The 16205-nt window shown below is 40.9% G+C and overlaps 1 protein-coding gene across 1 annotated transcript in view; it reads left to right on the top strand.

Annotated features, from left to right (window-relative positions):
• The window catches only part of LOC108885523 (short transient receptor potential channel 7-like), a 44548-nt gene that overhangs the window by 23378 nt on the left and 4965 nt on the right, over window positions 1–16205 (top strand). The window contains 3 exon segments of the mRNA XM_018679890.2: window positions 958–1191; window positions 2598–2862; window positions 15624–15819. Of these exon segments, the coding sequence (XP_018535406.1) occupies window positions 958–1191; window positions 2598–2862; window positions 15624–15819 (695 nt within the window).

Here is a 16205-nt window from a genome sequence, read left to right as displayed (position 1 = left end):
TGCTGAGTCCTAACGATAAGCTGGAGGGAATTTGGTTGGTTTGGAGGTTGACCCGAGAGGCGGTGCCGACGAAGTATCAGAGGGAGAGAGAGAGAGGCAGGGAAATGGGGGAAAGATGGGATCGGTTGAGGGAAACGGATGAAAGTAAAAGGAGTGGAGTGTATGGCACAGAAGAAGGCAGGCATGAAGTAACCGGGAGATAAAAGGAGATGACAGAAATACAAAGACAAACCTGACAGATTAATAGTTGATGGCGATATCTGTCAGACCTCAGCTGCTTCCCATCTGCTGATGTTCTTCTTTCCATCTACACACACGCACGTATAATAACATTATGTGTGTGGCTTGTCTAAGTTGGTGCACATATGGTTCTGTCTTTATGTGTTTACATGTAATGGCACCATTCTTTTCCCATCGGCAGTAATTTTTGGCAGCAGGTGCTTATGTGTGTGTTTCCATGTGAGAGTGTGTGTGTGCAGCAAGTGGTGGCTTACGTAGAGCAGGGTAATTGTAATTCCAGCAGCATGCTTTGAAGGCCCAGTAATTGTTATAGAGATGATACTGATCAGGCGCCTTTTCAGTGATTTTCTCCTTGTTTTGGGTCCAAATGGAGAATGACAGAGTGATTGTGTAAGAGGAATTAGGTTTCCTGTGTGTGTGTGTGTGTGTGTGTGTGTGGTGTGTGTGTGTGTGTGTGTGTGTGTGTGTGTGTGTGTGTGTTTTGCACCTGAGCTACAAGTAGAGATGTCTGAGTGATTGAATATAAATTCTAAGCTTTAACATCTGTGTACGTGGAAGTTTCATTGTGTCATTGTGTGTGTCTATGCATATAAATTTGTTTATGTTTGTACTAGTGCCTGTGAGAGCCCCTCTATCTTTGTGTGTTTCAGTTTATCTTCTGTATTTCAACAATGTATCCATATGTTAATATGTGTGTATGTGTATCTTCTTCCTAAGGTATGATTTGGTCAGAATGTAAGGAGATATGGAGCGACGGGCCAAGGGAGTATGTCATGCACCTTTGGAACGTCCTGGATTTCGGCATGCTGTCCATCTTTGTGGCATCCTTCACGGCACGCTTCATGGCGTTCCTCAAGGCATCCAAAGCTCAGCAGTACGTGGACATGCATGTACCAGATGAAGACCTCAGCAATGCCTCACTGCCTGATGAAGTCGCTTACTTTACTTATGGTATGGTTTCTTCAAAGATATACATATAATGAATGTCAGTAATGTTAGTAATTGAGTCTGAGCTCCTGTATGTGACACTCTCTCCTGTTTTCTCAGCCATTATATCTATCTCTGTTCAACTATCCTGCTCTTCCAATCTTTATTCTCCTTCTTTCTACTGACAGTGTTAAACTGCATCACTTCTTATCCAGCAGACAGTTTTTTTTTTCCACAAAAGGCTCAATTTGACACCACATGATAAACGTAAAAGCTTTCATGAGATGCTTGAAATTATTGTTGTGCTACATCAGTCTCTGATAAGGAGAAGTAAATTAGACAAGTATTTGTGTAAAAATGTCACGAATAACTAAAAACCTGAGCTGCGGCACTAGAAGATGCGAGTGAGTATTTGTCATTTAGATAAAAATGTCATCATTGCATACTTACCCTCAAGATGTTTACACATATTTGAAAGGTTTAAGTGGATATAATACACTCATATTAACAAGTCAGCACAGATACCAATTCAAGCTCAGGATAAGACAGATGAGACAGGATATTTGAATTCAAAACCAAAAATCTTAGACGATCACATTTCATACTCCGCCTTTCTTGGAAGTATACTATCAGGATTCTTTAAGATCATAGAACATAAATGCTTTACTTTTACTTCCAGACACAAATCTCCTCTTAACCATCTAAACGCTGTTACAGCCTGAAGGCTACTGGACTGTTCACTTCTTAGTGGCCTACTAAGGGAACCTTCATCAGTGCTGTCATCTGCTGGTCGGACTCTGTCATGACAGTCCAAGTAAATACATGAGTGTGTATTGTATACGACTGCAGTGTCAGTTGTAATCCTCATAACCTGTTCTACATATGTCTCCACACCTGCATTGAAAATTGCACATGTTGTGTATAACATATGAGCTCACTCCTTGTCCTACATAATCACAGTTTAGCAGCAAATCAGGGCCGCACCTTCTTTCTTTTACCTTTTTTAATCTCCTTTTTGTAGTCCTTGCTTTATTGATCTGCTTTGAATCTCATTTTTCAATCTTGCTCATTTATCCTCTCCTTCTACTCTGACTGCCTCTTTTCCTGTTGTTCCCTCTCTGTCCTTACTTCTCCTTGGACACATTATCCCTTTATCCCTTCTTTGCTGTCCACCAATCTCACACTGGTTGCTTTCCCTCCTCCCTCTCCCTCTCCTCTCCAACTCCTCTTTCCATCCTCATGTAATCCATCTCCTCACTGTACCTTCTCCTCTATCAGAGCACATGTTCCTAAAAGCCAAGATTATGCTCTTTAAGAACATTTTTTGCAAACATTGAAAGCAAAAGTTTGCTCTGCACATACTGTGCCGTAACCAGCAGTAATTTGAAGAAATTGTGAAATAGCCACCTGTCTTTCTTCTCCTCCTCCAGCCAGGAACAAGTGGCGCCCGTCCGACCCCCAAATCATCTCAGAAGGCCTGTACGCCATTGCTGTAGTGCTGAGTTTTTCACGCATCGCCTACATCCTGCCAGCCAACGAGAGCTTCGGCCCACTGCAGATCTCTCTGGGGCGCACAGTCAAAGACATCTTCAAGTTCATGGTCATCTTCATCATGGTATTTGTGGCCTTCATGATCGGCATGTTCAACCTGTACTCGTACTACCTGGGAGCCAAGTACAATCCTGCCTTCACCACGTGAGTTATGCCTGGCTGCGAGAGTGTTTTGGTATGTACGAATGTGTGTAACAGTGGTTATGTCTAAACATATATATGTTTAATTTATGTCCACACGTCAGCATTTTAGTTACACACTCTCACAAAAGTAAACACCATGGAGCTACAGGCTACATAATGGCTCAGCACTGGTCATTTTACATCAGAACTGACTGCAGAAGAAGAAAAAACAATTAATGTCAAGAGTATCTGATTTGGGTCCCATGTTACTATTATTGCGAGACAAGGCCATAGAACAAGCAAATTCCCAGGACAGTATGTATCGTCACATGACCTCCTTGATGAGACTGTTTGTTGGGTTCATTAAATCCATGGTACTTTATCAGTGGCAGAGATCGAACTTTAATCTTCCCTCAGGCCCAATGGTGGCAATCAGGCTATTTGGATAAATCTAATAAGGAGAGTGGTAAATGGGATGCTTCACTCCTTAAAATCTATAACAAACACTGGTGAATTGTCTGATATTTATCTTACAGCTTTAAGAGAATTGTTTGTAGGAAACCAGCCATTTTGCCAGCACCATTTTGTGTTTATTGTAGTGTAGAAGAAGAATCTTTATCTGTACTATAAATACAACTATTGACCAACATTGAAATGACAGTGAAAATGAAATGGAAAGTGTCAGTGTCAGTGAGACCTGTGGGAAAAATGCATCAATATTTGTTCTAATTAGTCTGTGATAAAAAAAAAAAAGTAACTTTGATTTAACAAGCAGTTAATGGTGAGGGAAAAACATCTCAACCTATTGATCTCATAAAATATATTTAATATTACATCAGTATGGATTTGAAAGTAACAGGAGAACAAGGGGACCTTTGGATATGTTTTGACAGTTTCAGAGGTTTTTGATGCCAGTCCACACTGTTGGACTTGTTCAAGTTTCTCTGTTGCACCTTGCTCATCATTTAATAAAGTGCTAGGATACGGTCAGTTAATTTTTTATTTCTACCTCTGATCTGAAGCAGAGTTTAACACACCAAGGAAATGACTGACGGTGATGTGCTGGAGATCATTGTACCAAATGACAGCCTTTCATATATAACTAAAGGTCACCAGTATGCAGACTTCATTCAGCTCTTTCAAGAATAGGTTCACATTTTTTCCAAGCCTATTTTTATTCAATATTCACTTGCCATATGTACATATCCTCCTGTCCATTCTGGCCATGAAACAGTCTCTTTCTAGCTTGACTACACTATAAAAGAGGTGGAACAAAATGCTTGCTCTGGCTTCAGTAGTCTGAGTTAGACAGATCAAGTGGCACAGGCTATTATTGTATTTGATAATTAGAAATCATCCGACCGAAATTACAAAGGGGTGATGGCATCTCTCAGTACTACTAAATGTACTTTACCAGCTCAAGTGTTGCATTCAACTTAATCATCAGAGTCAGTTTGCACTTAAATGCTGCAAATGCATAAAACCGTCCATACAGTGCCTTAAATACCTTATTTTGCTTGTTTAAATGTTGTTTAAAAACGTCAGCAATATAACTGTAGCATCTACACATTCAAGTTGTTGTGTTAATTTATCAACCCACTTGTAAAGCAATCAACCTGTCCGACAAGTCCCGCAACACATCAGTCTGACCGACAACACTTCTGCCTCCCTCCTTCATTTTAGCTTATCCATATCTCTGCCTGTCCATCCTTTCACATCAGCTGCAGCCAGAGTGACAGTGGATCTTTCACTGTCATTGTCTGATATTTGTAGGAAAGTTATCCATCTCAGGCCGCTGACAGAATCTTTCAGCAAGTCTGTTTATCATCATTCATCTCAAAATGAAAACTCTCTCTCAGGTCTCTCTCTGTCATATATCATTATTCATTTTCTCACAGGAAGACATTCTACAGATCTAAACAGATGACGTTATACCATTCCTGCTCAATCCATTAGAGCAAAACATGCTTTACGAGTTGGTATGTAATTATGTTGTCACATACTGTTTGTCTTTTTTTTACTAACCAGATTGGGAAATTCTGTTGTTGCAGTTTTACATCTGGTTTGGTTAGGCTCACACTTTGTAGCTAAAAGAGAGCATAGACTAAAGAAGGCACAAGCAGCTCAGTCTTGATTGAAAATTAATAATCAATCATCTCACTAGATTATTAGAGCAATAGACTGGCTCAGTAACCAATATGTACATTGAGTACATTGGGCCTGATGGTCTTCTTTATGCTCTTTTACATATTTTACCTTCCAGGTTTTTTATATTAGTTAAATATACATAGAGAAAAGTGAACATTAGTCCAGTGTGTGACTTGAATTTCTGCCCTTGGTGAATTTTATTATCACAGGCTTTCCAACCATGACAAACTGCTGCCAGATGTCAGCATCTGTCTCCTCATAAGCATAAACCTTGTGCTGTGGGCTTGTTTGCTGTTCCTGGTTTAGAGTACTCCCAATACATCACACAACACAGTTTACCATGGACTTACTGCCTTGCACCCAAGTTTCATCTCCACAATACAACCAAAGCTGAAGGATTAAACACGATCAAGTTAGAACAACCTCAGAGCATTGCCACCGTGTTGTTGTTTCTTGATGTTTTGGCAAGCTGTACAATGGTTGTGGATCGGTTTTCCTGGCACCTTACCTTGCCAGCCTGCCTGCCTGTCCATCTGTCTGTCTGCCTGTTCTTCTTATCTGCTTATACACCTGTCTGTCCATCTGTCTGCACTTGGTTCTATATGTTCACTTGACACAAGAGCTTTTCTCTTTAGTACATGTGTATCTAAGATTAGCCTGCACATTTACACACCTTTGTTTGGCATCACCAGGTCAGAAAGTTATGAAATTGCTGCCAACACCCTTAGATAGCATAGTATATAGCACACCTACAGCTCATAAACCATATGCAGCTGATAAGTAAATACCAGGTGCGATCACACCAATTACCTGTCGATGTTACATTAGTACAGCCTCAGCTGTTTTCTTAAACCCACCAGATGTTTGAATGCCCTTATCCTCACATATTCCTATCAATTCTTTGAGTTACGTGTGGCCTGGGAGCAATTTCCAAATTTATGACCTGCTGAACATTCACCTTAGATTGAATCATCGATGATAAAAGGTGTGCGATTGGACTTACAGTGTGAGGACTCTTCTCTCCTGTGCTAACGTTCTTTTCACGTTTGTGCTGTGCATATACAATAGCTCCTCTGCTGAGCAGCAGCACAGGGGTCTTAGAGGCTGTGAGTTCTGCTTGACTACCCACATTGCGCCAAAGAACCAGGCAACGTGATGAGCAGGCGGCATGAGAGAGAGTTAACTGACAGAAAGACAGACAGACAGGTAGAAAGAGAACTGAAATGGACAGTCAAAAAGAATATGGTCATAAACCGACAGTCAGACTTAATGAAGACTTTTCAAAAAGCAAAGGACAAGTACAGAAAAGACCTTGGGCCCTGTAGATGTAAGTGCCTTATCATCACCATTACAGTCATTTCCATCATGAGTGTACGATCCAGCTCTGTACATTGTCCCCTTATCACTTCTCCTCTCTGCTTTAGAGATCAACTTCAAGGCTGATTTCAAAAATCAGCGTTAAAACAGCTGTGATAAAAATAGAAACCACTTCTGCTCATCTTAACAACCTCTGACTGCAGTTCTTGTCTGCAGTTTCTTTTTTTTTATGTCCCTGAAATTCCGCTTCTAAATGAGCCACACTGGTGTTTCTCTGAAAGGGAGCTGCACAGACATGTTTTTAGCATGACAGAAACCCCTCCAACTGCGCTCACTCTCGCCACCAGGGGTCAGTCTGGCTTTAAATCTCAACCTGTCTGTAAAGTGGTTGACAGTGCAAATGCCTTTATGTTTGTACTGTCTGTTTTTTTTTTTTTTTTTTGTAAACCTAATCAACCTTTTTGCTCAATATGTTGTCTATAGAATTTGTAATCTTTGTGCTGACAAGCATTTCTGTCTCTTGTATCTGGCCCGCTTAAAGGTGTGACCGTGATATGTTTGGTATGACTGATAATAGGACTGCAAAAATCGTGAATTCTTTAAAAAACACTCTCCTGTCTATCTCTTTTCTCTCTGTCACCCAGCAGAGGACGTGCACTTGTATGGATGTGAGTGTGTGCGAGTGTTAGTGTGTGGACACCCAGATCTGACAGGGGATGTTTGATGGAGGGCAGAAGAAAGGGCTGGTCTGATAGTTCTGATACAGGAAGATGAGGAGGGAGCCAGGTGGAGGTAGTAATGATACCAAAGGAGGGGCCACTCAGGTTGGGGGGGGGGGGTATGACAGAGGAGGGAGGCTCAGGATGTCACGTTCTCTCACACACATAGATACGCTCACATGAGCTAAAACTCACACACACGTGCACATTAATGTGCAGCTGGGGCTTAATAAAGACTGAGCAGTAATAGCCACACATACCCAATCCCCAGAGGCGTGAAGCCTCAGACGGCTATCTGACTCACTGACACATTTAAAATGCGCACACACATATGCACCACATGCTCTTTGTTGAGTGCCCACGCAGTAATGTTCTCAAAATGTGCAAATACACTTAAGCAGGGACACGCATACACACAAGGGGCATGCACATTCACACATACTCTCTCTCACTGTTTGTTTTTGCATATGCTATAGCAGGTGCTTAGGTTGGCAAACAAACATTTATGCACAGATCAATTCACACACAAACACACGCTTATCAGCATTTTGATTTGGACAGTGGTGGTGGAGCTGTGGACCCGTCTCTATGTTCTAGTCAGCCATGCATGATAACACTGCACAAAGAGAGAGGGACAGAGAGAGGAATAGGGAGGTAAAGGTGGACAAAAGGAAATGTGGACGAAATAGGAAGGAGTTTTGAAATAGTCAGAGGTCGAGACCATGCATATTTTGGGGCAGAATTAAAGAAAAAGACACCAGGGTGTCAAAGACCTTGGAAAAAATCTAAATATTGATTATACTGATGCTGGTGTGGAACAGTGGGAATAGAAGTGAATAAATGCAGCACAATCATAGGGACAAACAGCAGTGCAACAAACTATGGAGAGTGAAGTCCACTAGGAAGTGCAGGAGGATGGAGGGACTGAGGGATGAGAAGAAAACCACAGGGAGAGATGCAGATGCAGAGGAGGGTGTTTTTGGCTCTACTGTGTTCAGGCAAATGTGGGAGACCAGCCAGGATGCATAGACAAAGGAAGAAAACGAAGAGAGAGAGAATGAGAGAGGATGAGAGAAGGTCAAGCAGACAGAAGCACAGGCTTAGCACAGATTTAGACTGCAGACATTTTATCAGTAACCATTTAAAAAGGTGGGAAGAAATCAGAAAATCACTTATATTATTATGTAGGGTGTACAGACTGAGTCAGCTGCTCTTATTTCCAGCAGTTAATGATTATTACCTGTTCACCTCATTGCTATTTATTACACCACAACAATGTGCTATTTAATGTCATGTCAGTTAGTCATTGAGTTGCTTTGGCAACATGGACTTCTTTTCATAGCAGTGAAACATGCATGTGTTTGAACTGAATTGAAAGATATAATGAGAACTGAGACGGTATGGCCAAGATAGCAGTCATGTCAGATTAAAGGCAAGGACAAAAAAATATAATGCAATGTAAATGGACGGGGGGGGTGATGCAGAGAGAGGATAAAAGGTTGTACATAGAAATACAGAGATGAAGATGCAAGCAGGAATGTGAAGTTGAAACTGAACTGAAGGCTAACAGTGTTAGGAGGAAGAGAAAAAAACAAAGGGAATGTGAAAGAGAGAGTCTAGAGTGATGGATAGAGTTGGAACATGGTGGTGAGACAGGTATCCTGGTGAGAGAGACAGGGTCTGAAAGAGGGTTAAGAGGTGGCTGAGAGTGAAAGAGATGGTTGAGACAGAGTCGGGGTGAGCAAAAGAGAGAATTTATTAGCTCTCAAGGCAAGGCAGAGGTGTCGTGTTCAGCCTTTACCAGTCAAGCACATCTGAATGTCAAAATGAGGAGAGGAGACGCAATTACAATTAAGGCGAGACAGAGAGAGAGGAGAGTCAAAAAAAATATCCCAAAAAAAGAATGCATTCATGCAGTGTGACCAATACAGGCTTTTAAATGTCAATGTCCAGACCAGGAGATTTAGTTTGTGCCAATATTTAATATTTTTCAATAAATTTTTCCATTATTGTGACAAATGATGTCAAACATTCAATTTCCCTCTTGGTGAAATGTAATCCCTCTGAAATATCACTGAGACCATAATTTGACACTTAATCTTTGTGCTAAAATTCACTCCTTTGGTTCAGTTACGCTGCAGAGCAGGGACTCAGCTAGAAGAGGAAGAAAGCAGTCAGTGACTTTGACTTTGTCAGCTGCCAGTAGCTTCCTAGTTAAGCTAAAGACTACGATATTAACATTTGAGATTAATATTTCATTCTTATGTAACCCCGTTTTTCTGCTTAGCTTACGTACTCGAACAAGCAAGACAGAGATTTATATGTTACTGTCCACATTTTCTAACAGTATGGTTCGGTTTTTAACCTTGATGGAGAAAAAGCTAGAGGATGTTGTCAAACCACTGTGTTTGGCAAACATAATGCTGTGATAATACCATGGGTAATGAGTTTGGCCGATGTTGCTGGAGCATAAAGTTCCCTAAATCCAATAAAAAGCAGGTCAGAGCCGCCAATGTTACCTACGCTGTGATACAGAAGCATTCAGGGCCTGTTCAGTCATGAATGTACACACCTTTATTTTTATTTTTATTTATTTATTTATTTTTTATTTTTTTTGACATAACTTGAAACCACGCAAAATAATCTAATTAGCTAATACTGTGCTTACTAACGGTGGGATAGGTCACTGCTGTGAGTAATAAACTGGTTAAGCAGACATGACCCTGCAGCTCACGTTAGAGCAGACAAACACACTGTTTAATCCATTTCTTACACTTGTGCTCTTGTGCTTTTGATTTTATCCTTATCATTTACCTGTATACTATAGCCCTATACACACTGCTTCAGCATGTGGAGCTATCCTAGTTATGGCTGCTATGACTGGACAGTTGCTGTGTGCTTTAGCTAATTGTCAATTAACAGTTTAACTGATAAATGAAAAGTTCAAAGACAGAAAAAATTGCTCTCTGGCTGTTTTTCTGGAACTGTCTTCAATGTGACTGGCTGATATCACACATGTTAGAGTAAAACCCAACACATAGGTTTGTGCTTATGAAAAGATAAAGACAACGCGGGCTAACAGAGAGACAGAAGAACAGACATACAGTAAGGGAGCAGGCAAATTTGATGTCGTTCTTGATTCACTATCAAAACACTCCTAATTGCTCGTCTTGTGGTGTTGTATTCCCCACTTAATAAGACTTCTCTCACAACTTGCCTGAAGGTACACACCAAAACTGCCTCATTTCACGTTGCTCTCTTTCTGCCTCAATTTGTATCCCACTGTCATAGAAATATACACACAGGCATAAACAGGCATGCTCATGAGACACACACATCAGTTTTTGTTCAATTCCCCTTTCTCTTTCCCTCTCCCTTTTCTGTCTGTCTTTCACACACACACACAAACACACTCACAGACACAAGCATCTCTTGGGAGTAGCATTCATTCATTCATTAAAAGCCTAGGTGGGCAAGGCCCCACCCCTACTGTCACCATGGTGACAGGTCCTTTGGCACGACAGATAGAAAGTTAAACTCAATTTAATATTTAAAGATGTTTCATCTATATTCGCCTGTCTGTCTGACTACTAACCCATCTGTAGGAGAGGAGAGGAAAGAGGAGGGGAGGAGAGGAGAAACAGAGAAGAGGTGATCGAGAAGGAGAAATTTAATATCTTGCTAATGACTGAAGGGCAGAAGGAGAGAGATGGAGCAGAAGGCTGGGTGCAGCCGTTCACAAAGTTTACATTTACATTTGACCAATATTGCTGCAGATTAAACAAAGAGGAAAAATATATGAGATGGAAAAAAGAATGAAAAAAAGAATATAAAAGTATAAATCAAACGAATAGATTGAGTGACAGAAATAGCTAAAAGCTGCTGGGATGAAAGATGGAGAGAGCATGAGGGAGGGAGGGAGGGTGATGCGGAGAGCGATATAAAAGCAATGGGAATATAATGAGAAAATGGGTGAGAGAGATAGAGAAAACAAACGAGAGGCAGAGATGATAGCAAAAGAGAGTGAGAGAGAGAGAGAGAGAGAGAGAGAGAGAGAGAGAGAGAGAGCAAAGACAATGACAGAGAGACAAACATAAAGCAAGAGAGACTGAGAGCATGTCTCTAGGGGGAAGAGGTTGATTTGGGCCTGTCTATGATTGGGTTTGGACTTCTCCCACAGAGCCGAAGTGACTCACCAGTCTCCCACACACACACACACACACACACACACACACACACACACACACACACACACACACACACACACACACACATACACAGCATGCTGTATGTGGTGTCAGTGTTTGTATGTGTGTGTGTTAGAGAGAGAGAGAGAGAGAGTCAGTTCTTTACTGTCAGTGTCCTGCAGGGGTAAGTGTGTGTGTGTGTGTGTGTGTGTGTGTGTGTCTGTGTGAAGCCGTCACACTGCGTACAGCCCATTGGGAGCTGCCACTCTTAATAACAGATAATAACACACTGTCCATCTCTGTCTCCAGATGCCCACTGTCCCTGCTGATTCACTGCCTGTTGTACAATACTACAATTCTGTTATAAAGCACACACACACACACACATATGCATGAAATGAAATAATCTTATTCGTAGCTTGTTAAAAAAAAAATCTTCCATTATCTAGAGCATCGAACGTCTCATCCATCTCTGTAACAGGATATTGCATAATACGCACATGACCAGTACCTTTGCTAACATTAGCAAAAGACAAATTCAAATTTATCAATGTTGTGATCTCCAAGGATACATTTCAAATTTTCTGTAATTGCACTCCCTCCCCAAGAGGTATCTCACACTGATTTCAGTGAATTAAATAAGCAGAAAACAAGGTGAGCAAAACAAATGATGATGCACAGCAGCAGTGGCTGCCCATGAATCAACATTATCCAGGGTGGAGGAGGACCCTTAACTCATATATACTCCTATCTATATTCTGTCTGTATGAATGTATGATGGATAGAAGTGAGGAGGTGTAATGTCTGAAGCCGTGTATATTAATACATATTTGACTTGGATGGTCCGATTAAGAGCAGATGAACAGTGTATATAAATAATCTGCTATGTGGTGAGTGAGTAATTTTAATTGGGTGTGTGCGTTTATCCCTGCGTGTGTCTGGCTTAATGGCACATTCATGTTGCCTGGAACAAAGCCATTCATCATTATCTACTCTCACATTTTGGGAACATGAAAATCTAAATCGAGTGAGCATTTCACACGGGTGGGAAGGAGAGCTGGAAGACAGGATAATTTGATTAAAAAGATAATTGGGATATAACATAATCAAAACCAGATAATTGTCCCCTTTTTTATTTTGTGTCATATTTCATAGCCACAGGGAAAGCATTTTTATCTTGAAAGAGAGGCTCCATATAAGTGACAAGACATTATTTAAGGAAAGAAGGCTCAAAATAACAGGTTTTCAAGGCAAGTCCACCAAAATCACCTTCCTCAGCTCTCCTGATTGCATGATAGGCTGGTGGAGGTGTGTGATGTGAATAGAGAGTGAAAAGATGGTATTGTTGAAAACAGCCTTCAGTTGGTGCTAGTCTCGCAGCAATGGCCTGTCTGATGTCTAGGCCTACTATCACAACAACACAAAGAAGAAAACCATTTGAAAACTACTATTGATGCTTGTGAATGTGTTTTTTGTTCACACATGCCTTCAGTGCCCAATGTCACTGTGATGCGTTGATGCTTATGATAGTAATGTGCATGCCTCTATAAGTAGTTATTAAGTAACTTGATGGGGTGGTGCCAACCAGTTCAAATACCAGTGTCAGTTTGTGGTTATATGCTGTCCCTGCATGACTCTGGTCAGAAACAGATTAATGTTGCGGTTAGTCTCAGTGTACAACACTTACATTGGAGGAGTTGAGTAAATCAGTGCCTTGTAGCATAGTCATCTTTTTCCTGCATTTGTTTTGTGATAAGAATAGATGAATACATTATTTATGTCATAATGTCTTGCTTTGAGAAATTGCCTTGTGTCTGGAATCTGTCAGAGACGGCAGAGGTCAGGGGTCAGGGCTTGATGGGGGATCAGGACAAGAGCAGTACATCTGTGTGAAACCATGCTAACAACAGGGACGTTTGGTTCCCCAGGTGATTGTTCCGTAACCAGAACAACATCCTCTTGCCTGTGCTATGTGGTTTTTGGAGAGCTGGGCAAGGTTCATACTAAAATATATGCCTTTTGTTGCACAATGGTAACACTCAAATCTTAGGTCTCTTTGATCCCATGCAAATCACATAAAACAACTGAAAGTGTGAGTATTTGTCTACAAAGTGAAATATTCAAGGATAAATAAGCAACAGTCAAATTTGAAAAAGGGAGGAAAAAAAGAAACAGAAATCTTAAATGAGAAATACCCAAAGCTACTTAAACTTACGCAGAAAAACTGTGTGTTCATGTAGAGCACAAATGCCTCATAGGAAGACACTGATTGAGAAAATACGTTTTTGGGGTCCTGTGAGGACAGAGTGGTTTTGAAATAGCGACTGATAGATTAATAGCACGTAGCAGTTTTTCTCAAAATGACCAAAATTGTATTTTGAAATGGAATAAAAATGCAAAGCGACTGTCTGTCTTCATGCCATAATGCGAGCAAGTGTTCTTGGCATGTTAACACACAATGTTCAATGTTCACATGCAGGTTAGGCAGAATATCACAAGGACATCTGTTGTGTTAGCAGGTTAGCAGATGGTCAATACATGGAGAAATCAATGAAAATGGGATGTCCTGAGGGCATGCTCAAAATTCAGAGAGAGGTTGAGAAGGTTGAGAGAGGTTATTGAGAGGTTAAAAGCTTTAAATATATGGTATGTACCAACCACTACTCATGCTATTCAGCTGCAGTTCAGAGATGTACAGGGAATAGTGACTGCAAGCACACAGCAAGGCCAGCCTGATAAAGGGAGTCATTAAAGACAAGTGTTTCTGATGAGCAGCAAAAATGAACAAGGTTGTTTTATGCTACACATAATTTATGAAGAGACAGTAATGGGGGTTTTCTGTATCTAAGTAATTACAGAGTTTTATCAGTCCACTTCTAACTGGTGGGAGCACTCAATGTGTTGGTACATTTTCCCTGGAAAGCTGCGCTTTTTTCAAGAAAATGTGTCGGACAACAGCAGAGCATATTCTTAGATGTTTTTCAGCTTAGTTAGGGAGAGAGAACACACACACAGACACTTTCATGGATCTAGTCTTGAAGGTTAAAGAGTTTGTTTTGCTTTCTTCCTGAAAGGTTAAAGCAGAAGTACCCAGAGGAGTCTCTGTTTTCATGTGTGTGTGAGAGGAAGGAAGAGGAGGAGAAAGTCTGCGCCTGTGTGTTTGTGTCTGTCTCTTTTTATGCATGTGAGAGTGTGTGTTTTTTCTCTCTTTGCCTTCACCCTAACTCTCTGCGTGCCAATGAAACTGTGTCTCTTTGAAAGAAGGTAATTTGGGAGACGCCCACAGCTCCAGACCAGGAGCCCACAGATCTTCTCTCCCCACAGCCTCCTTCCACCTCCATCCCCTCCAGCAATCCAACCAGGCGGCTTCTTCCTCCCCACTGAGCCCCCCTCTGTCATCTCAAGCCCATGCTTGCCACTCATGGAATATTTAACATCAGACATATACCTGAATGTCAATGTTCTCGGTTCTCACAGCTTTGTGCTGTTTTACCTCGTCTCCTCTTCTTCTGCCTCAACCCTCTGACACACAAACACACACCGGGTCAGTGCCAAAGAACAATCCCTCAGGCTGAAAGGAGATTTGACTCCAGACCTCACACTGCATTTTTATATGGATTTATATTAGCAGTGCTTGATTTATCATATCTAAATGTCAGGGAAGAGGCAAGCGGAGCTCAAGAACTCTACACATTTCAAACACAACCACTGTCTGGTGCCTCTACAATGAACAGTCTCAGAAATTTAATTCACAATGACATTCAAATTAAACTTAAGAAAGACAATTTGACCTCCATGAAAATGTTCATTGTGTTTTAAATGAGTCTAATGAACCATGAGTTGAAATGTTTCCTCATTTATCTATTTTGAATATAATTGTGACAAACCAAAAAAAGACCACACATACACACACAAACACACACACATTCATTTTAAGCGATGGACTGAAAAACAAACCTTTACTCTTTTCCCATTAACTGCAGTGACGTGTCCGTGTCTATTTTGTGTAAAGGTCGATGCAGGACAAGGCTGCAGACTTAATGAACTGAGTTCTGTAAACCAAATCATCTCTCCAATGCTGACGTTGAGTCAGTTCCTGCTTTTTCAGTTTTGGAGTCAAACATATTTTTATGTGTATGTGCAGTATGTGTATAATTGTAGGTGTGTGTGTGTGTGTGAGAGAGAGAGAGAGAGAGATGGGATAATGTGTTCAGATTTGACATGATTCATCAGTTATTTCATCAGTGCCACCTCATAAACCCCACAAAAATACATTTTGTGTGTTTTTACACGTGTGCATGTGTGTGACTGAAAGAGCAATTAGCTACTAACACGGTGGGCTTTTATGTGTCACTATCATGTTTCCTGACGGTCCCATTTTTTCTCTCTCTCTCTCCCTCTTTCCCTGCAGTGTGGAGGAGAGTTTTAAGACTCTCTTCTGGTCTATCTTTGGGCTGTCTGAAGTGATCTCTGTGGTGCTAAAGTACGACCATAAGTTCATAGAGAACATTGGCTACGTGCTGTACGGCGTCTATAACGTCACCATGGTGGTCGTCCTTCTCAACATGCTCATTGCCATGATCAACAGCTCGTACCAGGAGATAGAGGTATGTGAATAAGATGGTCAGACAGCTCAAAAAAAATTCAAATATTGTCAACAAGTCAATAAGTATCTCTGTTTGATCACCTCTGTGCCCAAAGGAGAACTGGAGATTCAGTTGAAAATACCAGGAGCTGTGAGCGATCAATACAGTGGCAACAAACAAAAACGCAAAATAAAAGCTGGAAGCCTGTCACAGAAAAACTGAATACTGGTAGTATTGTTCAACACGCTGAGAAAACTGACACTTTTTTGCAAGAATTTTGAACTGTTTGAAGAAAAATCTAAATGATTTGTGACTTTCCTTGTTCTTGTTATATCCTGCTAAGATAAAAAAAAAGACCACTGCTGAGAATCAGTTGACAGATAGGGGTGCAGTATGTTGTTCAGTTC

Source organism: Lates calcarifer, linkage group LG8 (genome assembly GCF_001640805.2).
Source record: "Lates calcarifer isolate ASB-BC8 linkage group LG8, TLL_Latcal_v3, whole genome shotgun sequence".
NCBI lineage: Eukaryota > Metazoa > Chordata > Actinopteri > Centropomidae > Lates > Lates calcarifer.
Note: the sequence above shows the minus strand (reverse complement) of the source record. Positions and strands in the feature narration are given on the sequence as shown.